The sequence below is a fragment of the Dermacentor albipictus genome, chromosome 3 (genome assembly GCF_038994185.2).
Source record: "Dermacentor albipictus isolate Rhodes 1998 colony chromosome 3, USDA_Dalb.pri_finalv2, whole genome shotgun sequence".
Taxonomy (NCBI): Eukaryota; Metazoa; Arthropoda; class Arachnida; order Ixodida; family Ixodidae; genus Dermacentor; species Dermacentor albipictus.
In genome coordinates, this window is record NC_091823.1 from 184,610,875 (window position 1) to 184,635,634 (window position 24,760).

The 24,760-nt window shown below is 48.6% G+C and overlaps 2 protein-coding genes and 1 pseudogene across 5 annotated transcripts in view; 1 reads left to right on the forward strand and 2 right to left on the reverse strand.

Annotated features, from left to right (window-relative positions):
• LOC135920831 (electron transfer flavoprotein regulatory factor 1-like) overlaps nucleotides 1-11,895 on the forward strand; it is a 73,857-nt gene extending 61,962 nt beyond the window's left edge. For all 4 annotated transcript variants that reach the window (XM_065455098.2, XM_065455099.2, XM_065455100.2 and 1 more), the window contains one exon: nucleotides 11,658-11,895. In XM_065455098.2, coding sequence (XP_065311170.1) covers nucleotides 11,658-11,873 — 216 coding nt within the window. In that variant the 3' untranslated portion in view covers nucleotides 11,874-11,895. The remainder of the gene's footprint in view (nucleotides 1-11,657) is intronic.
• Nucleotides 11,896-12,042: 147 nt separating this feature from the next.
• On the reverse strand, nucleotides 12,043-17,942 carry LOC135920830 (piggyBac transposable element-derived protein 4-like; annotated as a pseudogene).
• On the reverse strand, nucleotides 14,948-15,703 carry LOC139057783 (piggyBac transposable element-derived protein 4-like). The gene has a single exon (XM_070536540.1). It carries the CDS (start codon nucleotides 15,701-15,703, stop codon nucleotides 14,948-14,950), a length of 756 nt encoding a protein of 251 aa, XP_070392641.1.
• Nucleotides 17,943-24,760: the final 6,818 nt, after the last annotated feature.

Sequence of the window (24,760 nt, forward strand, 5' to 3'; positions counted from 1 at the left end):
AAGAAAGAAAACTGTGCCTTCCTTTGACTAAAATTGGTGATAACTCTTTGTTGAATGTACGTAGCTTTAGGTACTTAGGGGTGAACATTAATCATGACTTGTGCTGGCGCCTCCAAGTGGAGGAGGTCTGCTCTAGGGCTTACAAGAAACTGTTCTTCTTGAGAGAAGTTGCAGCATGCACCAACACATCTGAAGCTCATTGCATACAAAACATTTGTTCGCCCGGTTTTGGAGTACGCCGCCCCAGTTTGGAGCCGTCACCAACTCTACTTGCGAGATAAACTCGAAAAAATCCAGAGAACCCCTGTGCGTTTTGTTTGTTCGCGTTATCGGAGCGCCGATTCTGTAACACACATGTTGAATTGTGACTTGGAACTGCTAGAAACACGACGAGAAAAACGACTGAAATTATTTTTCCAGATAACCAGGAATCAAATAAGAATAAACAAAGAAACATGCATTCGCCCTTTAAAACACAGTGCGCGTTTAAACCACACTGCTAGTGTACAGCCTCATAAAACACGCCTTGATGGTTTTGAATACTCGTTCTTTCCTTTGTCTATTAATATATGGAATGGCCTTCCGGATTGCACTGTAACAGCACAAAATGTTAACGAATTTTGTAGTCTATTAGAATTGTATTACAGGCAACGGGATAATTGAGACTTGATCATGCTTACTGTTATTCTGTGTATATTTGTTCATCCTGCCTGTAATTTCTGTTTGACAATGATGTACAACGTTGTCAAAAGCGTAGCAGTTTGGGCGAGTTGGTATGTCATGACTGTTTTAGGCTTGTAGCGCAGCTCGGAAGAGCAAAAAAGGAATAAGGTAGGGGTAATCAAAGGGAACGGGAAACAGAGTGAGCGCTAACTTCCAACTGACAGTTTATTTCGTGACACGAGACTACTTATACACTCGGCAAACCATATGACATCAGGAGATAACAAAGACATGAAGCAACAAAACCGATAGTGACCAACTGGTAACATTCAGACAGCCTGTGGCTGCAGTCGGAGATACGCCAATTCAGTGTTTGATAATGATAATGAAGGTGAGCTTACACATGCATGGCCCAGACCAATGATAACCTTTGCTTCGATGATTTCTCTTGTGAGCTGATTACGACTGCGACCAAGAATGACGCATTCCTCTAAGACAGGAGGAACACGCCTTGATGGCGCAGCAGGAGGAACACGCCTCTGGCGCAGCACTGCAAAACGTGTGGTTGCGAACCTGTCTTAGAGGAATGCGTCATTCTTGGTCGCAGTCGTAATCAGCTCACAAGAGAAATCATCGAAGCAAAGGTTATCATTGGTCTGGGCCATGCATGTGTAAGCTCACCTTCATTATCATTATCAAACACTGAATTGGCGTATCTCCGACTGCAGCCACAGGCTGTCTGAATGTTACCAGTTGGTCACTATCGGTTTTGTTGCTTCATGTCTTTGTTATCTCCTGATGTCATATGGTTTGCCGAGTGTATAAGTAGTCTCGTGTCACGAAATAAACTGTCAGTTGGAAGTTAGCGCTCACTCTGTTTCCCGTTCCCTTTGATTACCCCTACCTTATTCCTTTTTTGCTCTTCCGAACAACGTTGTATTGTCAATGTTGAAATTTAAATTTTTATTTTTTTCCTCTCCTGTAATGGCCCTCAAGTGAGGGCTACAGTATTCCTAAATAAATAAATAAATAAAATAAAAATCTATGGAGCCGTACGTTTCCTACATCCTCGATGTCTTGGCTCTATGCCGCAGAGCTGACAATGCTATGTTCGAAGCAGATAAAGTGTCGCTTGTTCTAAAAGGCATCGCCGACGACGCTTTCAATTTGCTTGTTTTTGGCAACGTCTCGACTATCGACGCCATCATCAAAGAATGCCGTCGCCTGCTGCCGTGTCACACACTACATCACGCGGCTACCCAACACTGTTGCTACGTCGACATGTGAGGGTCGACCACGTCATACCACCACCTGTGACGACGTCACCCGTATTGTTCGCCGCGAGCTCGAGGCCGGCTGTTCGCCAGCTTTCTCCACGACGCATTCCGATCCGCCAGCAACCACCATTGCGATGATTCAGGCCGTCTTCCGACAGGAATTTGAGAACATGGGTCTGAACTCTGTGTGTTCCATGTCTCAACCCAGCGTTCCCCAGTCCTCTAGCGGCCCTCCTCGTCCTCGGCAGTCCTTTTCCGCCACATCTCGCCGCAACCCGTCCGATTGGTGTACCCCTGATGACCGGCCGATATGCTTCCACTGCTGTCGCATCGGCCACGTCGCTCGTCACTGCCGCAACCGATGGCCTCCACCTTCTTGAACATACGTCGCCGCTTATTCCCGCACCTTTGGACCTTTCGTTCCCTATACCACCTGCCATGGATCCACTGCCGCTGATGCTCCTGCTCCGAACCTTCGCTACAGCCGCTTGCTCCACCCCGACGACATCAGTCTTGTTCGCCCCAACCCCGTCGCTTCTCTTCACCACTTATCGCCTCCCGGATCCGGCCGGAAAACTAGGCACTGCAGCTTCTGGAAGTGAAGCTGCGTTGTCGACCCTGCCCTCAAATCCTCTGCTCAGGTTACCGACGAGCCAAAACCTTCTTGACGTTGACGGCTATCGTGTCACGGCACTCATCGATACAAGAGCACATCTTTCTATTATGAGTGCTGCGTTCCAACGACGAGTCAACAAGCTCCTCACCCCAGCGTCGGCACGCGTCGTCCGCGTTGCGGATGGCGGCACTGTGCCTATCATCGCCATGTGTACGGCATGCGTGAGCGTCGCCGGCCGCCACACTCCTGTCCTCTTCACCATAATTGCTCATTGCCCCCACAACCTCATTCTCGGCCTCGATTTTCTCTCCGCCCATTCTGCTCTTATTGACTGCCCTTTGCCTTGAGTTGCTGATGCTCGCAGAACCTTCTGACGCACCCCGCTGCCGCTTACGCCCCACCGGCTTTCATCGCCTGCCGCCAAAGTCCATAGCCTACATTGAACTGTTCTCTTTCCCACCAGTTCCTAATGGTGAGTACCTCGTCACTCCTCTGCCCGACATCTCAGTACCGTATGACGTCACCATGCCTTACAGCATACTTACTATTACTGCGAACCCCACTCGCATGCCTGTCTAACTTGGGATTGGCAAAGCATATTCTACCGCAAGGTATTTGCCTTGCCACCATTGATTGTCTCGGCGACCAATACGTGGCAGCGTTATCGACCAACGGTTCTCGCGAGCTTAGCATGCCCCATGCACCAGCCTCGGGCGTCGATACCAACATAAAGAAAATGGTTGCGACGGACCTGTCCTCTACACTGGCTGAAGAACTTTGCGAAGTATTATCGTCCTACTGCAATATTTTCTACTTCGACAATCGCCCTTTAGGCCAGACGCTCGCGGTCAAGCATCGAATTCTTACTGGTGATGCTGCGCCTATTCACCGACGACCGTATAGAGTTTCTGCGTCCGAACGCCGAGTAATTCAAGATCAAGTGAACAAAATGCTCGATAAAAATATCATTGAACCTTCATCGAGTCCCTGGGCATCACCTGTGGTGGTGGTTAAAAAGAAGGATGACACGTGGCGCTTCTGTGTAGACTGCCGTCATCTGAACAACATTACATAGAAGGACGTCTACCCGCTCCCATGTATTGACGATGCCCTTGACTGCCTGCATGGTTCCAGCTATTTCTCGTGTATTGATCTTCGTTCAGGATACTGGCAGATTGCTGTTGATGATATGGACAGAGAAAAAACTGCGTTAATCACACCTGATGGCCTATACCAATTTAAAATAATGCTGTTTGGATTATGCAACGCCCCTGCGAACTTTGAGCGTATGATTGACTCTTTGCTCCAAGGTTTCAAATGGTCCACATGCCTCTGCTACCTCGACGACATCATTGTCTTGTCGCCAACGTTTGACACTCATCTTGAGCGTCTCACAAGTGTACTTGATGTATTTAGAAAGGTGAAGCTACAACTTAACTCGTCCAAATGTCGTTCTGGCCACCGACAAATTGCTCTTCTGGGCTATCTTGTTGACGCTTCCGGAGTACAGCCTGATCCCAACAAAACTCGTGCTGTCCGAGAGTTTCCGGTTCCGAAGACAGCCGCAGACGTTCGAAGTTTTGTAGGGCTGTGCTCGTACTTTCATCGTTTTTTTCCAGATTTTGCGACCATTGCTAGGACCCTAACTAATCTTTTGAAGAAAGGCGTACAATTCTCGTGGGGCACTGCAGGAGCCGCCGCCTTCTCTCGTCTCGTCACTATTCTAACCTCACCACCCATTCATGCCCACTTCGACCCTGATGCCCCTACAGAATTACGTACAGATGCCAGCGGTCATGGCGTAAGTACCATCTTAGCCCAGTGTCAGCATGGCAAGCATCGCGTTATTGCTTATGCGAGCCGCCTCCTAGCACCATCGGAGTGCAACTATTTCATTATGGAACGAGAATGTCTTGCTGTTGTCTGGGCGGTTGTGATGTTCCGTCCTTACCTTTACGGTCGCCCTTTTCCCGTATTCACTGACCATCATGCTCTCTGCTGGCTCTCATCGCTAAAAGATCCTACAGGCCGGCTTGGTCGATGGGCTTTGAGGCTACAAGAATTTTCATATTTCGTGGTGTACAAATCTAGCCGCCTGCACCAAGACGCTGACAGTTTGTCGTGTTACCCTGTTGACAACTCTGACTCCTGCAATATTGCAAGTGCTTCTTGCGTATTCTCTGTATCCCAGCTGCTTCATTTTGCCGACGAGCAACGCCGTGACGCCTACATCAGAGCACTCATCGACCATTTTGAACACTCTCCGGCCGATGCTGCTCTACACCTTTTCGTCATCCGCGACGGTACTCTGTACCATCGTAACCTTCATCTGGGCGGCTCTGAGTTTCTACTTGTAATACCTAAACACCTGCGCTCCACTGTTCTAGAAGAGCTTCATGACGTACCAATGGCAGGACACCTCGGCGTATCTTGAACCTATGACCATGTATGTTGCTGTTTTTTCTGGCAGGGCCTTGCCTGTACCGTACAACGTTACGTCACCGCTTGTGAACTTTGCCAACAACGCAAGAAGCCTTCCCAGCTCCCCGGTGGTTACCTGCAGCCGCTCGACATCCCTGCCGAGCCTTTCCATCATGTCGGCTTGGACCTTCTCGGCCCATTTCGAGAATCCACATCAGGAAACAAATGGGTTGCAGTCGCGGCAGACTATGCAACCCGCTATGCCGTAACCCGTGCTTTTCTGACCAGTTGCGCAACTGATGTTGCGGACTTCCTCCTACATGATATCATTTTGATGCATGGTGCTCCGTGTCAATTGCTTACAGACCGCGGCCGTACGTTTTTGGCCAAAGTCATTGACGACATCATGCGTGCCTGCTCAATGCAGCATAAATTTACCACCTCCTACCACCCCCAAACAAACGGCCTCACTGAGCGTTTGAACCACACCCTTACAGACATGCTATCCAAATAAGTTTCAGACGACCACCTTGACTGGGACCTGGCTCTACCTTGCATTACCTTTGCATACAAGTCTTCCCATCTCGAAACTGCTGGCTTTTCCCCGTTTGACCTCTTGTATGGCCGCGAACCAACGCTACCACTGGACACTGTGCTTCCGTACACCACAGCTTCAACTAGCGATTACGTCTGGGTTGCAATCACCCATGCTGACCATGCTCGCCAACTTGCGCGCGCTCGTCCACAAGTGTCTCAAGACAAGCAGAAACAACACTACGACCTCCGTCACTGTGATGTCCATGTTGTGCCCGGCGCCCTCATGTTGCTTTGGTCACCATCGCGTAAAGTCGGCCTTTGTGAAAAACTGCTTTCCTGTTACACAGACCCATATCGCGTGCTCCGAAAAGTGACTCTTGTCACCTATGAAGTCGTTCTAGCCACGCCCACTACACCCTCCGCTTTGACAACCAGTGACATTGTCCACATTGTCCGACTGAAGCCCTACAATTCTCCATGCACTTTGGATATTTAACAGCACCGTGACGGCGCTTTTGCCGCTGGGGGGTCGTATTACGATATCATTGAGCGGTGCTCAAGGGACGAGCCGCCGTGAAAACGACGAAGAAGTTGGTCGGTGCCCTGGGCATGAGCAAGCATCAGCCTGGCTGCCTGGCTCCAGTGTAAATAGCGCATAAATAGCCTTTTTTGTCTGGGTCTTTCCACACGTAACGTTCTGATGGAGGTCAGCGATCCCCGTCCTCACCACAGAACTCCGAAGTGGTCGGCACACTGAGCTTGCCACCATGCCTCCCGGTGACGCGCCCACCTCTGCAACGGCTTCGGCTTGTCCCACTGCTCCAATCGTCACGGTCGCCCCACATCGCGACCCAGGGCTGGCTGCCTGGCTCCAGTGTAAATAGCGTATAAATAGCCATTTCCGTCTGGGTCTTTCCACACGTAACAATATATTCTGTTATTGTGTTAGTAACATGTTGATTTGTTGTAAAATACTCATTGGAGATTATGCAGAAGTTCATGTTCCTGACTGGGCGGAGTATGCATACTAGAAGCAGGTTCAGGTGGCACGTATACTGTAAAGTTCGCCTCCCTTGCGACTACTCTATTGCATTGCAATAAAAAAGGCTGAAAAATGAGTCGGTGAATGTTATCTTTGTCATCGACAGATTTGCTTTTCAATCGTACTTTATGAATCGTTACACTCTAGTGTTTTTTGCCAACATTTCAGGAAGCGTGTCACTCAAGTGAGACAAAAGAAGTCACTAAAATTCTTGTTTATAACTGTCAAGTGGATTTTAACAATGTAGCTGTTTTAAAACACTAATATAAGCTAGTGTAAAGTAAATAATTTACCTAGGCGTGTCATGTTGGTCCAATGTTCCTGCAGCTGAAGGAAAACAGTGAGTTCACGAACAGAGTACAGAGGGCTTTAGCTTTAGTACTGTATTTGCTAATCGCAACTTTCACCGTCTATAAGGGGCGCCACCACTTATCCAAAATGGCTGTCGATCCGGTGATCACCTTCACAGAGACATCGCCGCCTGTGTTGTTTTGCTTACTGGTTGCCGCCACTTGCTAATGATAGAATAATTTTGCATGGCATTGCACTTCCAGTCATAAGAAAGTATAATATGGATAGAATTGAACATGCTCTCAGGAACGGAGGAAGCCTAAAAGCAGTGCAGAAGAAACTAGGAATTGGCAAGAATCAGATGTATGCGTTAAGAGACAACGCTGGCAATATTGTTACGAAGTGGCTGAGGAGTTCTATAGAGATTTATACAGTACCAGTGGCACCCACGACGATAGTGGAAGAGAGAATAGCCTAGAGGAATTCGAAATCCCACAGGTAACGCCAGAAGAAGTAAAGAAACCCTTAGGAGCTATGCAAAGGGGGAAGGCAGCTGGGGAGGATCAGGTAACGGCAGATTTGTTGAAAGATGGTGGTCAGATTGTTCAAGAGAAACTGGCCACCCTGCATACGCAATGCCTCATAACCTCGAGCGTACCGGAATCTTGGAAGAACGCTAACATAATCCTAATCCATAAGAAAGGGGATGCCAAAGACTTGAAAAATTATAGACCGATCAGCTTACTGTCCGTTGCCTACAAAGTATTTACTAAGGTAATCGCAAATAGAATCGGGAACACCTTAGACTTCTGTCAACCAAAGGACCAGGCAGGATTCCGTAAAGGCTACTCAACAATAGACCATATTCACACTATCAATCAGGTGATAGAGAAATGTGCGGAATATAACCAACCCTTATATATAGCTTTTATTGATTACGAGAAAGCGTTTGATTCTGTCGAAACCTCAGCAGTCATGGAGGCATTACGGAATCGGGGTGTAGACGAGCCGTATGTAAAAATACTGAAAGATATCTATAGCGGCTCCACAGCCACCGTAGTCCTCCATAAAGAAAGCAACAAGATCCCAATAAAGAAAGGCGTCAGGCAGGGATATACAATCTCTCCAATGCTATTCACAGCGTGTTTACAGGAGGTATGCAGAGACCTGGACTGGGAAGAATTGAAGATAAAAGTTAATGAAGAATACCTTAGTAACTTGCGATTCGCAGATGATATTGCCTTGCTTAGTAACTCAGGGGACCAATTGCAATGCATGCACACTGACCTGGAGAGACAAAGCAGAAGAGTGGGTCTAAAAATTAATCTGCAGAAAACTAAAGTAATGGTTAACAGTCTCCGAAGAGAACAGCAATTCACAATAGGTAGCGAGACACTGGAAGTGGTAAGGGAATACATCTACATAGGGCAGGTAGTGACGGCGGATCCGGATGATGAGACAGAAATAATCAGAAGAATAAGAATGGGCTGGGATGCGTTTGCAGGCATTCTCAGATCATGAACAGCACGTTGCCATTATCCCTCAAGCGAAAAGTGTATAATAGCTGTGTATTACCAGTACTCACCTACGGGGCAGAAACCTGGAGGCTTACGAAAAGGGTTCTACTTAAATTGAGGACGACGCAACGAGCTATGGAAAGAAGAATGATAGGTGTAACGTTAAGGGATAAGAAAAGAGCAGATTGGGTGAGGGAACAAACGCGAGTTAATGACATCTTAGTTGAAATCAAGAGAACGAAATGAGCATGGGCAGGACATGTAATGAGGAGGGAAGATAACCGATGGTCATTAAAGGTAACGGACTTGATTCCAAGGGAAGGGAAGCGTAGCATGGGCGGCAGAAATTTAGGTGGGCGGATGAGATTAAGAAGTTTGCAGGGACGACATGGCCAGAATTAGCACATGTTCGGGGTTGTTTGAGAAGTATGGGAGAGGCCTTTCCCTTCAGTGGGCTTAACCAGGCTGATGATGATGATGCACTTCCTGTTCAGGAAGCAGCTCACGGTTAAGTGCATAATGTCACACATATAAGCTGCCACACGGTCACAAATGCGCTGCCTCGTAGTCAATATATCAGGGGACATCAGTAACATATTGAGCCATGCACTTGTTCACTTTTGATCTCCCTTGAGTCCAACCTGGATCTAATTTATATCCCAAATGGCTCCCTTCTGCAGCTTTCACAAACAAGCCAGTCCCGGTCGACGAATTTGATCTCCACCGGGTTTCATTGTGATCCTAAGTGCCCGTATGACACCAATCTAATGGGGCACTTCCCATTGAGACTGAGACTGATCGATAAAGCATTCTTCGATTGCGACTGGTTCACCAAAACAGCCACCATAAAGAGTGTGAATTATACAAACGCAGAATACAAACATTCGTGACCATTCTTCTTTCGCAAATGCCCTGTTTACACATATGTGAATGCGAGACTGTCCAATGGGTGATCGAGTGAGGTTAATTCCGGGGGTTTACGTGCCAAAACAGGCTTTCCGATGTGCCGTTTCACAGCCCATTGCCCTTTTTTGTTGTTTGTCTGAAGGAAAACAATGTCTGACGATGCCTTTTACGGTGTGGTTTGAGCGTTGTGGCACAGAGCACGTGCGATTGCTCTTGTACTTCCTTCACATTTTTGAAACACAAAAGTTCCACGGTGATGTTCCAAAAACTCCTTCGTAATTCGCTTTCCACACGTGCAAGTCCCGCGTTCCACACGTGCAAGTCACACGCGCAACCGCCCAAACTGGGGCCAGACACTCATGCTCAGTGATGGAATAGTTGCGCTCCGCAGGTGAGAGGAGCCTGCTGGCGCAAGCAATAACACAGTCGTAGCCACGCTGGCGTTGGGCCAGTACTGCGCCAATTCCGTGACCGCTGGTATCAGTACGGACTTTGGCAGGCGCAGAAAGATTGAAATGGGCCAGAACAGTAGGCATTGCGAGAAGGTCAATTAGATGCGAGAATGCAGAGGCCTTGCCATCGCCCCACCGGTAAGGGGCGTCTTTTTTCAAAAGCTCGGTTGGCGGTCATGCTATGGCGGCGAAATTTCTCACAAAACTGCAGAAGTACGAACAAAGGCCAATGAAGCTGTGCACATCCTTTACACACTTCGGAACAGGGAAGTGCATGACAGCATGGATCTTTCCTGGTTCCGGTTGCACTCCGTTCATGCCAACGAGATGCCCAAGGACGGTAATCTGGCGACGGCCGAACTGGCACTTCGATGCGTTGAGCTGCAGACCGGCTGAACGAAAAATGTCCAGGACTGCTGAGAGGCACTCGAGGTGCCTCTCAGCAGTCCTGGACATTTGGGGACATTGGGGACAGTTGGGGAGAATACTATAACATTGTCAAAATAGCACAGGCACGTGGAACATTTGAAACAGTGAAGAAGGGAGTCATGCATTCAAAGTGGCAGGAGCGTTACATAGACCGAACGGCATCACTTTGAATTGATAAAGACTATCTGGTGTTACAAAAGCAGTCTTCTCGCTGTTGAGATCATCCACGGCAATCTGCCAGTAGCCGGAGCAAAGGTCAATAGAGGAGAAGCAGCGAGCACTGTGGAGGCAGTCAAAGGCGTCATCAATCCGAAGTAGGGGATACACGTCCTTTTTGGTAACCCTGTTAAGGTGCCGATAATCCACGCAAAAGCGCCCTGAGCCATCCGTCTTTTTGACCAGTACAACAGGTGACGCCCATGGACTACAGATGGTTCAATAATGTTCTTGGCAAGCATTTTGTGCACTTCGGCGTGAATAACTTGACACTCAGCCGGTGACACACGATACGGGCTGCGATGAATAGGACGGGCATCGCCAGTATCAATGCGATGTTTAACAGCTGTAGCATGAGCCAAAGGACGATCGTGAAAGTAAAAAATATCGTGGTAGGTAAACAGAACGCGGTAGAGCTCACGAGCGTGCTCGGACAGTATGTCGGGCGCAATCATTTTCTGTAAGTAGGCGATGGCCCAAGTTGCCGACTGCGATGCTAGAGGAGGATCGGCTGAATTGTCGTCTACTGCAATAGACGCTATTGAGTGATCCTCGAATGAGCAAAGCTGGGCCAGAGACATCCTGCGCGGCAGCACTTGTGTCGTCAAGCCAAAATTGACCACTGGCAGGCAGACGCAATTCGCCGTAACGACACAATTCGCCACAGGCAGACACAATTCGCCGTAATCGCTCCGACATCCAGCCAATATATCGCACAATGAAAACACGTATAGAGCTGCGCTCAAATTTTGCATTAGGGAGTATCGTAATCGTTGGTGAATTTTTTAAAGAGTATTCAATCATGTGATTTTAATAAAATTTCTTTGTTGATAGTTCAGCACTTCGTTCGGCCTGTCTTCCCTTTCGCATTCTGTAATTTTGTACTTTAGTCTCAAGTACAGATTGCCAACACATCCAGCAAATTATTTTTATGAATGCTGTTGCATTTACTTCAGACCACTTACTTTCTAATAAAGTAGAAAATAAGTGGTGACTTAGTACATAGTACCTAGTAGTTCACTTACTTAGTAAGTAAATAGCTTACTGTCTACTAAAGTAGAAAGTAACTGGTCTCAGGAGTTAAGTAGAAATCAAGACTGCACAATCAGTTGTGCAATCCTGATTTACATACAAATGAGCAAGTGTGGTTCATGGTTGCAGGCACCAGTGTAACAAAGGCTAACATTGTTAAACATACTTGAGCTGGTGATATAAGTAACTTTACTTCGCATTTAACACCTATTGTGCTGAAAGTAATGTTGTGACTCTACCTGTACTGGGTGCCCGCAGCTCCTGCACCTTGGGCGTGACTACCCAAAAGGCTACGACTACTTCCGGAGTCGGCTGAAGGCGGCCTTCCTCAAGAACCGCGATGTCAAGGACCCTGAGCAGTTGACCATGCTGCTTGCCAGGGGCCAGTACATCATCAAGGAGCTCGAGGCACTCTACATGCTCAAGAAGTACCGTACGCTCAAGAAGCGCTACTACACCGACACCCCTTCATAATAAAATGGCCACACTGCTGTGCTTTGTGAGTTGGTAGAGGTACAAGAACCGTTGTAGTGTCAAAAATGCATTGACCGGATCTGTGTGAAGCTGTTTAATTGCTTACCGATTTACACTGCATTGTAAACAAACAAGTTTTAATAACCTTTTGCACATGATGGCTCAAGCAGGGAAACATTCCATGATCTCATACTGTGTGATGGCTGTGTGGTATAGGTGGAAAACTTACTCAGAAAACATTTGGCCTTCATTTCCTTTTTTTTCATTAGTGATCCAGCTCTTTCCACAATATTACTGCAAATAGAGCCTTGGAAAGATGTCACTGTAAATCTATTGAGATTGGCACCCCCTTTAAGGTCACAGCATAGAACTAGGTGCTGAAGTGTCGAAGCACATACATTGGTGCTAAAAAGAGACGCCAATGTGGATGTACTAACACCATCACTGTTTGATTTCCTTTTTAAGGCTGGAAAATCGGCAGCTACCAGCTGTTATAACTGCTATACCGTAGTTGTTTGTAATAATGCATGTGAAAAACATTTTCATGTTTGTTTCTGTTCTATCAGATAGCCAACAAGGAAAGAATATTGTATTGTGCTTGAATGAGCTGAGTTGCACTGGACTCACAAAAGTGCTTGCTGGCTTCTGCTTGTTCACAACAACCCTAAGATGAAACTGTCACGATGGGGTGGGTTTATTTAAAGATGAATTGATGAAAAGGGGCTGCGCCGACATCGAGCCGCTCCAAAGACAAGCACACTTCGTTCTCTTCTTCCATTCTCTCTGTAGCTTTAGCGTAACACTCCTTCCTTCGCATACGAAGCCTGCTGGGTGAGTAACCGTTACGTCCACTCTTGAGTCACGGAGATGACAGTGTTTCAGGCGGGCGACGTGAACAAGCTGTGTCGTCTTAGACCAGTAGCCATTGGAAACGAGACGAGCAATTGAATAGGTCACATCACTTAGGTGATTGGTGATGACGAAAGGACCGGTGTAACGAGCCAGAAACTTTGTTCCCGTTGTTGTAGGACACATTCTTATGGCGTGAATCGTAGCTGATCTTGGAGTGGTCCTGGGATGCCAACGTACGGAGCTGAGCTATGCGGCGTGCTTCCTCAGTGCAGCAGAGAGTCTCGGCAATAGAAGAGTCCGCATGAGGAATAAAAGGTAGAATGGTGTCAAGGAAGCTGCGAGGTGGTATAACATAAAGAAGATAGAAAGGACTGTAGCCGGTAGTTTCATGCTTTGTAGTGTTTAGGCGTACGTGATAAAAGGCAAGATGAGGGAAGACGACGAAGTGTCCCGGTGAAAAATCGCTCCTGTGGAAAATCTCGCCTTCAGCTTAAATATATTCCATACTTCAAGAGATTAGACCACAAGTCATCTGAGGACGCTCCGGACGCTCATGCACAGTCTAGTTTCCTGGCATTCCGCGAATGTCACTTGATCGGCCCTGCAGCTGATTTGTGCACCGGGACTAGGCCTAGTGCCTTCGGTAACACGCTGGCGGTGGTAGATTCGCCGGTGCCGCTCGCCACGATGGCATTACCAGCCGCACAATTGACACCCCGAGTCTGGATCCCAGCTCATGGTTGCTGCTCCAAGACCTTCGGCTACAGCCCACCCACTGCCTTCACAAAATGCACATCAGACCGTGAGTGATCTGCCCTCAGGGCAGAGCCCGGCGATGGCTTCCCAGACACCGATAGGGGATGGGGCTCCAATTATTGTGCATGACGAACCGAGTACCCCTGTGGACTTGTCTTCTGCGCTACCATCTGTGCCGTCGGCCCCCGAGGTTCTCAGAAGTGTCCTTCGGAACACTCTGTACCAGATTCGTCTTCGGCCAACAGCGGCTCCCAAGGCAAGCGTTCCTGCCTCACGACTGACTACCCAGTTGTGTCGACACTAGGCTCGGTTTTCTATAAAGCAATCATTAACCCATTCGCTTCCGCGGCTTCGACGGGCGTTCCCACGAGCTTTTCGGCGCCACGTACTGCCGTGTATGGCGTCGTAAAGAAACCTCCATAGCACTGGCTATTGCACCCCAAATGAACATTTTTTTTGTTTTATTTTGTTTAAAAGTATTTTCTAGAAGCGCTGCACTCAGAGTACCTTGTGAGTGTGGGAGGTCTTGAAGCAGACAGGCATGTGAAGTGCCACTCCACATTTCTCGCACTCCCACCAGCTCTTGCTCTTCCCCTGAGCTTTACAGACATGACATTGCCTGGATGGATTTTGCTTGGTTGCATTTGGTGATATTTGGTGAGGGAAGTGAGCCCACTCACAGGCTTCTAGCCACCTCGGTGAAGCACCAACAGGCAATTTGCCTCGTCGCCGGTAACGCGGTAGCACAGCCTCTTCGATCAGCTGTTCTGCCAGGTCGACTTTCCAGTCCGTGTGGCTCACTCGCTTTCCTGTAATCTTGCCCGATAGGATGTACATGTAGCATTATAAACAACGATATCCATGATGTAAAGAGATATCTTCTTGTATCCTTTTGCATGCCTTCGCATTATAGGAAAGGAAGTGAGCTGTTGATTTTCTCGATCCACACCTCCCATTCCACGGTTGTAGTCCTGCACAACCTGTGGCTTCAAAACAGGCAGGCCACTTTGGCGATTTTTCTTGCTGGTGTCAGTCACACTGGCTGTGTTGTGACACATAGAGAGCATATTGACAGGCTTCTTGTCCTGCCATGTCAAAGCCATGATGCCTTGCGAGAAGAAGGCCTTGCACTTGCCTTTTTTTAGCTTCATCTTTTTTAGCTCCTTGGGCATGTTCTTACGGTGCACCCTAACAGCACCCACAGCGTTTGATCCTGCTTGGTTTATGTGAAGGAAAAGGTGTGGTGAAGAATTGCAATTGTCCATGTAGATTGTGTGATCGTCCGCGAAACGATCGCCGACAAGGTTGATGACGACGGCCTCGCTACACAACATTCCAATGGTAGCGGTAGTTTGCTCACATTTTCCTGTATAGACAGAGAAGTTCAAGCAGTAGCCACTAGCAGATTCACACAGCTTGTAGAACTTTACCCCAAAACGGGCTCGTTTTGAGGGGTTGAATTGCACTTATGCGAGATGACCACGAAATTTCATCAAACTCTCATCCATAGCGAGACCTTCTTCTGGAGAGTAGGCACTACCTATAGACTTGATGATATAGTCCAATACAGGTCGTAGCTTCCACAGCTTGTCATCAGATGCTGCAAGGTTGCTGTCGTAGAGAGGTAGATATTGGGAGAGTGCCCAGAAACACCTGGGCATCACCGTCGCAAAAAATGGTGTGCAGATCACACTTCTTTGTGACCAATATGCCTGGATGCTGCTCTTTCGTACCTGGCTCATTAGCACACACAGCGCGAAGAAAACTTTCATCTCTCCTGGTGTTGTTTCATGCCATGTGGGGTCTGGCTTAAAAGCCTGTTTCTGCCTTGCATAAGCGTTGCTGTGCCTTGCAATCATGTCCCAAAAATCATCTCCAAGTAGAGCGTTTAACAAACCCAAAGCACTAGGACTGTCACCTACTTTGAGCTGGATCGCTTGCTTGACTCCAGGACTTCCGGTAAAAGACAGTTTCGAGACATTATCTGAACGGTCTTTTTCCTCCCACTGCCAATCTTCATTTCTTGGCTTCTTGGAAGGCGGTGGGGAGGAGAGCGAAGTGCCTTCAAATACACACAGATCGCTTTCACAACCACTGCTGCTCTCACCGTCAGTCTCATCGTCGCCACTTTCTTGGTCCAAGGTAGCTTCTTCATCGTCACTTTGGAACACCAGCTCGAGAATTTCCTCACATGTGAGAGCTGTTTTCCTTCGCGACGTCATGCTCGATTCTCGAGACGCAGCGAACGATTCAACAGAAAAAGAGGAAACGCCAACTTTTTTTTTTTCCGAACCAAGCTCAAAAATAGTTGACAACAATGTCCATCTGGTGTTAAAAAGACGAAACAACCCAACAACAGCGCAGAGGGAAGCGCTATCTGTCAGGGCCTTTTAAAAATGCATTTCTTCCAGAGGCCGGCGAATTGCCAGCTTATTGTAGTTTGGCCTTGGGCAAAGTGGCCGGCGGATCGCCGGCTTTGGAAGCGAATGAGTTAAAGCTCTGGCCCCCACAAGCCTCGCGGAGATCCCAACAGGATTATTCAGGCAAACCTAGATGCTTGTCTTGGCACCACAGGCTTCCGTGGCTTCACGGCCAGGAAGAAGTCAAATACATTTGCTGTGTGGCTCCCGACATTGGCTGCTGTCGAGCGTTTGCAAACCCTTCAGCGTCTCTCGATCACAAGCGAAGTCACCGTGCCGTTCCAGGTGTACCTGGTAGAAAGCTCGGACTTGCAGCGCTGTGTTGTTTACAATGTTGAAATTGGCGAGGACCAGACTGCTCTCCAGTGTGAGCTCTGCTGTCCTATTCACCGTGTCATTCAAGCGCGTTACACAGGAAAGGGGCGCTCTTGCATCGTCGCCTTGCAGCATCCACCAACTCCCCCAGCCCGCCTGTACTACTATGGCTGCATTCTACAACCTCAGCCTTATAAACCCAGCGTCGTCATTGTTACAACTGTTTCCGACCTGGCCACACATGCGCCGATCCTGTCCGTTTACAGCGCCAGATTAAGCTGTACTAGCTGGCACAGTGCCTTACCGATGTGGACTCTGCAAGAGCGATGACCGCGAGATCACTTGTCGAACTTGTCCCACAAAGCAAAAGGCCACTCGGAAGGTTCGTCGCGGGATTTATAAGCAATAGCCTCAGCATGCTGCCACACAACCAGTGCTGACATCTAACAAGTTTGCGGCGCTCCAGTGGGATGACGATGACTGGCCAGAGCTTTTCGAGCCCGGCCCGCCTGCACCCCATTCCCAATAGACTTAGTGTCAGAGTTCGGAAAGACCGCCGTCACCCACTGGTTACACAGAAGTAGAGCGTGTCGGAACACCCGCATGATGATATGGCAGCAGTTGACAATCAACATACGCATTAGGTCAGGGGTGCCTCAAGGGTCTGTGTTAGGCTCGTTATTATTCCTAATATATAATAATGATGTTATTTGTTTATTTTTCATTTTTTATTCATTTATTTATTAGTTATTTTGGAGCATACAAGATCATCCGATGCATTGGCGCACTCGACTATGAGGTCGTGCCAGACAGCATTTCACTATTACAGCAGCGCCGCTCATGACCTGAAGCAGTTCATGTGGTGCGACTTAAGCCGTTCCACCAACGCTAATGAACTTTGGGGAAGTCGCATAGCTGAACTTTGGACTTTTTTTAGATTGTGTCACTTTTGGCTTTGTTTTTTGTTTTGTTCTTTTTTTTTAATAAGTGACCTTTTGTGTTTCACTCTCCTGTTATGTTTGTAGCATCGGGACAATGCCCTTTGAGACGGGGGGGAATTGACACATGAGCTCGTTTATCTTTCACAGGTGAGCGCTTTTAAAGTCCAAGAAATGTTATCGCTCCCCGCAGGATGTGTCTACATATATCGGAAGTTTCTAGAATGCTATCGATGCTTCTATCTGCTGTCTGTTGTTGCCGAACCTTGTGTAATCTGATTGCATGTATCCGTGACGTGAATGGTGTAGAACTTTCTGGAAGGCACGCGGGTCCCAGCAGTTACTCTGGAACATTCGACTACTGATCTATAAAAGTCGACACGCTTGACCCGCTGATCAGATTTTGACGATCGCCGAATGTTCGCCGTTCTTTAAGTGTAGCCACATTTTGTGGGCACAGGTTTGCCCAATAAAAGTTAGTTTCATCTTTCACAGTATTGCTACTGTGTTCTTCATATGTCACTCCACGTGACAATATACATTTTCTAAATGTGCATTTTTCGAACACCCACCTGTTGCGTGTGCCTTGTTGAAGCGTTCCATGTATAGCAAATATGATATGTACCCTGTACTCTCACCCTAATTTCTTTTCATTCTTTTTCTTTTTTATTACAAACTATCTTTTGTGCTGATTGAATCTGTGCTTGATTGTTGTCTTCAGTCGTTTTTATTGCATTGACATATGTGTGATTGTATCCCCCACTATGTAATGCCTTTCGGGGTGTTTAGGGTATTCAAAATAAATAAATAAATTGCCCACCTTTTAGCTGAGGTTTCCAAGCTCCGATAGCAGCGTGAACTACTTGCACTTCGCCAACGTGCAATGGAATCTCGCACCACTACAACTATCGATTCGGCTACATCATCGTCTCTGTCACGCCCTGCTGTATCGTTCGGAGTCTACCAGGTCTTCGTCTCCATTGCCGGATAGCTCTACAACATCCCTGTTGCGGTTCATGGTCAGCCAGTTACCCAACCTGACACCTGTGATTTTACAACGCCTGGACTCGTAATCAAATGGCGGGTGCAGGTGTTTGTGATGTGCTGCAGTGGAACTGTAGAGGTCTCTCCACGAAAGTGCGGGAGCTTAAATCGCATCTACATATGAATAAGCTGCAGGTGTGGGCCCATTACTACAGGAGACCAACGCCTTGCCTGCCATTCTGGGCTTCAGCGGATACTTGTCTCCTTCGATGAGTGACCGTCGTGTGCCGCAGCTGCCCCTCCAGGAGAGGCGGCAGTGTATGTTGATACGTGCTATCCACAGGTCTGTCTTTCTCTTGAAAACTGGTGTAGCTCATTTCGGGAGGTAGTGGCAGTAGCTGTGAAGTTACCTAAGGCAACTGTTGTGGTAGTGTCATACTACATAAGACCAGCCGGTGGCTTCTTGAGGAGCCACTGGGTGGTGGTACCCAGATTGGGGGTACCCCGCTTCTAGCCCCCGAGGTAGGCGTGTGCGGGGCGGGGCACCTTCGTGGATGCGTTGTTTGTACTACTGAACCATCCCGATACAGCAATGCGGGCTGTGCCTCAAGCTCGACCTACAACATACGCACCGGATCTTACATGGTGGTAGGGTCCCGGCACTCCCACTTGGCACTTGGAGCTCGACTGCTGGGGTAGTGACCACCACCCTATCGTCTTCGGCCTTCACCCGTCGCAGGCCCGCCGAGTGCGCTTCAAGCGTGCTGTGGTCAACTGGGACACCTTTCGCTCCATTTTCCAAGATACGTCTGTGGACTCGTCACCACTATTTGTTGTCCGCATACAAAACGCACTCAATGAAGCTACAACCATCAGCTGGGTAGACGTCGATCAACAGACACCGGATGTGAGCCTGCTCAATTTGGGGGCTGCTCGCAGACAAGCTGAGCTGGCAGCATCCCAAGACACCACTTCTGCACAAGCACGTACAAGACAGAATTTCCTTACTGCTAAGGCTCGAACATATGAACGCAACCTCTCGTGGTGGCACTGACATACGTGGTGTGAGCAGTTTTCATCCAAGACATAGAATGCTTCTCTCTAGCAAACATTCCGTTCGGACGGTGGCCACAGCCTTCTTTGCTGCTGGCTTGTCGCCGGATTATTTCACCAGAAAAGCAGCCCGGAAGTTTTTTCCCTCAGTACAACGTGTTGCATCAAACAGCCAATGGTGCTTCCTTGGCAGGCATTCCGGCACATATCGACAAGTTACCATCTACACCAGACTCCAAGGGGTTTCCAAGCTCTTTCACCATGCTTGAGTTGCTTGCAGCGATAGATGGTACCAGTCGCAAGACAGCACCTGGTCCAGACTCTATTACTTATGAGGATTACAAGAACCTGAGTTGTGCTGTGCTGCCTCAACTCCTCGACACCATTAACAAGGTATGGCTAGATGGCGTTGTCCCTCCAGGCTGGAAATCGGCTGTTGTGATCCCGATTCCGAAACCAGGCAAGCCGCCGACTGACCTTAGCAACTCCCAACCCATTTCCCTAATGCCAACATTGTGCAAGCTTGCTGAGAAAATGCTAGCCACATGACTGTCAAGGTGGCTAGAGCACCACGGTTTCTACCACCCTGCTCAAATTGGCTTCCATCCATCCATAAGTACTGAAGATTGTCTTGGCATCCTCAGTTTTATTGTCAACTCATAGCCACAGTGTCCGTACTGTGCTCACTATGGACGTCGAAAAGGCATATGATAACACCAGTCATGCTGCCATCTTGGCTTCAATTGACATGTTGCATTTTCCCCTTAGAGTACGGAATTTCGTCAAATCTTTTCTGGAAGACCAGCATATTGCAATTCGCCTCAGTGGTGACGCGGTCGGCTCATTTGTCCCTTTTCGCAGGGTACGCCAGGGATCAGTATTGTCAACCACACCATTTAATATTGCTTTCATCCTGCTTGCGTGGCGCTTACATGATGTACCCGACATAAAGTTCTTGTTGTATGCTGATGACATCACGGTTTGGAGCACTCATCGTGACCTGCAGACTCAAGCCGCTGCCCTTGAATCAGCTGTAGATATAACATCGACTTACGCTTCTTCAGTCGGCCTTAGGCTTTCTGTCAGCAAATCTGCTTACATGTCAGTCGCCAATCGTTGGGGCCACCGTAAACTCTCTGCAACACCCATTCGTCTTCATCTATCTGGAACCCCACTTCAACAATGTTCAACTTTAAAAATTCTGGGTCTAACGGTCCACGAGTCGGGAACCGGAACTGCTTGGCTCTCCCGCGCTAAAAAGCAGGCGATTCAGACGTTCGGTTTGATTAGGCGCATTGCTCCAAAAATGGGCGGCACCTGCTCATATGTTGCACGACAGCTGGTGAAGGTGGTAGTGCAGCCACGCCTTGTTTATCAAGCCCAATTCCAGCATTTGACGAGGGCACAATAGAATCGCATTGAGGCTGTTAATTGCGAGGCAATGAGGGTTAGCACTTGCCTTCCCTGCATCACCCCGATCCTTGCCCTGGGTGTCCACTCATCAAGTTGCGAAATGCTGAAGCCGACATTCACCACCTGCTGTGGGTTTGCCCTGCACTGAAACCAAAGAGGCTCCGGCACCTTGCAGCAGCGGGACTTTCGCCGCATAATCTTAGTGATTACACTGCTTGGATGCAGGGACCACATTATCGATCCCTCTTAGACTTCATTACATCAGCAAATCTTTTTTTCATTCATTTAATCATCTTTATTCACCCCCATCCCATACCCCTGTATGCCTTGAGGCATTTACCCTCACATTAAAAAAGAAGGCAAGATATCAACCCAATTTTTGTGCCTGGAATCGAGGTACATCGAAAGCATGTTGGTCCAAGTTCTGTTAGTGCGCTCGATGAGACCATTTGTCTGCGGGTGACATGGGGTTGCATGGCGAAACTGGCAAGCAGAGGGACGCAACAGCTCTTTGACTACGTCGGCCACGAACTGGTGACCACGATCACTCGCAATAACAGGTGGGGGTCCATGACGCAGTGTAACGGAGGACAGGAGGAAGCTCGAAACCTCAAGAGCCGTCGCTGTTGGCATCGCTGCAGTTTCAGCATAACTCGTCAGATGGTCAAAGCAGACTATAATCCAACGGTTGTCATTTGTTGAGCATGGGAATGGGCCAAGAAGGTCCACTCCAACCATTTTGAAAGATGGTGGTGGCACCACAGGGTGAAGGAGTCCGACCGGAGCAGTATTAGGGCGCTTGAATTGCTGGCACTTGTTACAACTGGCCACATACTTTTCTATATCCCATCACATACTAGTCCAGTAGGATTGGCCCTGAATCCGGTTGTATGTTCTGGTGTAACCTAGGTACCCAGCGGTCGAGTCGTCGTGCATAGCACGGAGCATGGGGGCTCTCAAATTCTTAGGGACGAGTGAGAGGAGGCGGGTGCCATCAGCCGCATAATTCTTGTAGAGCAGGCCGTCTTGGATGACAAAGCCATTTTTACCTGTTGCTGGAGCAGCTGAGGCGAAAAGGGCATCCAGGCAGCGTTCGTTACGCTGCTCTTTCCAGAAAGGGGCCAGATCGAGAAAAAGAATGTCGTCGATGGCGGCCAGAAAGTGATCGAAATTGTCAGCGTCACATGCACTTGTTGGTGGAGGGAGCCTCGAAAGACGGTCTGCGTCTGCATAATGTCGGCCACTCTTATAACGGACTGCAAAGTCAAATTCCTGCAAATGTAGCGCCCATCGAGCAAGGCGGCTAGACGGGTCGTGGAGACCAATCAACCAACATAGTGAATGGTGATCAGTAACGATCATGAAGAGGCACCCATAGGGATGTGGGTGGAACTTTTGAACTGCAAAGACAACAGCAAGGGACTCTTACTTAGTGACGGTGTAATTCTGTTCGGCCTTGCTCAACGAATGGCTAGCACAGGCAGTGGCATGCTTGGCATCATCAAAATGCTGGACGAGGATGGCGCCGAGGCCGATTCCACTTGCGTCGGTGTGCAATTCTGTTGTGGCAGAGGGGTCAAAACGGCGAAATATGGGTCCGGGAGAGAGCAGGAGCTTCAGTTGACGAAACGAAGAATCGCAATCTGCTGTCCAGGTGAAAAGGTTATCCTTGTGCTTCAATTAAGTCAGAGCGTAGGCAGTATCGACAAAGTTGGGCACAAAACATAGGAAGTACGAGCTAAGACCCAAGAAGTTCCTCAGCTTGCGTTGTGAATGCAGTTGCTTAAAGCCGTTAACTGCAGCGCCCTTCTGTGGGTCTGGCCACACCCCGTTTGTCCACTAGATGTCTAAGTACTAGCGCCTCTCGTTGGCCAAAGTGACATTTCTTGGAGTTTAGGGTAAGGGTAACTTGTTCAAGGCACATCAGAACAATGTCCAGTCGATGGTTGTGCTCTGCAAGGTGCGGCCAGAAATGCCGACGTTGTCTAGATAACATAAACAAACCTCCCATTTCAAAATTAAATTATGGGGCTTTACGTGCCAAAACAACTTTCTGATTATGAGGCAAGCAGTAGTGAAGGACTCCGGAAATTTTGACCACCTGGGGTTCTTTAACGTGTGCCTAAATCAAAGTACACGGGTGTTTTCGCATTTCGCCCCCATCGAAATGCAGCCCCCGTGCAACCTCGTGCTCAGCAGCCCAACACCATAGCCACTGAGCAACCACAGCGGGTGCTCCCATTTCAGGCCACACAGTAACGTGTCCATAAACCTTTCAAATGTTGCAGGCGCATTGCACAAACCAAACGGCATGACGTTGAATTCAAACAAGCCATCTGGGGTTGCAAAAGCATTTTGTCTTTGTCAGCTGAATGCGTGGATATCTGCCAGTAGCCTGATCAGAGATCTACAGATGAGAAGTAGGATGCGGCATGAAGGCAGTCAATAACGTCATTGATCCAGGGAAGTGGATACACATCCTTTTTCGTCACAGAATTGAGACGCCAGTAGTCGACACAAAACCACCAGGACCCATCATTCTTTTTCACGAAGATGACCGGTGCAGCCCAAGGGCTAAAGGAATCTTGGATGACACCCTTCGTTAGTATGTCGTCGACCTGTTGAGCAATGATCATGCACTCTGACGCGGACACGCGGTAACGCTTCTGCCTGATAGGATCGACACAGGGTCTGTGCATCCCGTGGTGAGCCCGCGTAGTTGGAACGCGAACTTTGTTACCGTTCTGTGCGAAATCAAATAATGACACATGCTTGCTAAGGATGCTGACCAGGTCTTGACACTTCTCTGAAGACAGTGACTTGTTGATCATTTTTAACAAAGGCGAAGAGTCTGCAAAGACACTGTGGTCAGCCCCATGCTCTCAGGATTTGTGTGACGTGTCGTCAGTTAAAGCGTCTATGCTGAGGCAAGTCGCACACCGCTGGATAGCACAACAGACTGGAAGACTAAATTTGACACCCACAGTGTAGCTGTTCCGCAGGCCGAAGATAGGACGCATCAAGGTACAAGCACACTTTTCTTCACAACCATCGAAATTTAGGCTCAACAATTGCATCAAATGTATCGGTGTCGACACTGCAAGCAGCAATCGAACTCTGGATAAGAATATGCCGGTAAGACAGCATCTTCAATGACTGCGAGAGCGCGTGAACAGGTAGCAGGGTGGTTGGCAAGAGGAGACGGGAAAAGCTCGCCATCACCGCAGTCATCAGTGACACTGCACTGCTGTAGGAAATTGAGGCCAAGAATTGCGTTACGAGTGGATTGCGCAAGCACTGCAAATTCGGCTTGATACGCGTTATCGGAGAAATAAACATTTGCGGTGCACACACCAATAGGTCGGCGCAACTCTCCACTCGCAGCACGAAATGCATTAGCGTTATCCCAGCGAAACAGCACTTTACAGCCTACTCAGGTTTTGAAATCCAGGCTGATAATGGAGACGCGCTCCTGTGTCCACCGAGGCCATCGTAGCAACATTGTCCACTAAAATACGAATCTTGTTACGACACACGGTGACTGGCGGAGGCATAGGGGCATATAGTTGATGATGACTGGCGACATCGCCTCTATTGGTCGCACCGCCTAGTTTCCCGGCGGCGGTGACGTGCGACATCGGCGGGGAGATGGAGGCCTGCGCTGGCGTGAAGGTGGCGGCATCAAGCTCCACACAGAAGCTGGCAAGTCGCTACGGTAATTTCGCCTGGTAGTTTGCCCTGCGTTTGGCCTGCGGTTGGAGTCAGCAGGCCAGCATGTCTCATTGCCAGGCCGATTGCTACGCCGATAAAAAGTGCTGGTCACTCGAGACGGTGGTGATGTGCGACAGCAATGAGGACAAAATCTGGTACCGTTACTGCGAATACCACATTGGAAGCAGATAGGGCGCTCACGGGACGCACCGAAATTATCAGTAGCAGGATAACTGGCACGGCCGTCCCACTCTTGAGAAACTGCAGGTGGTCTGGGTGAGTAACCATCGGGGAACTGATGTAAGGATGCGCATTCATAGTACGGTTTGGTGCTCTTGAATGAGGAGCGAAGTTATAGGCGTCTACAGAGGTGGCATTGGTGGACGTCTCACAGAAGTCGCAGTGAGAAAAGGGCTCTCGAGCCTGCGGAGTCAAGAGGGAAGCA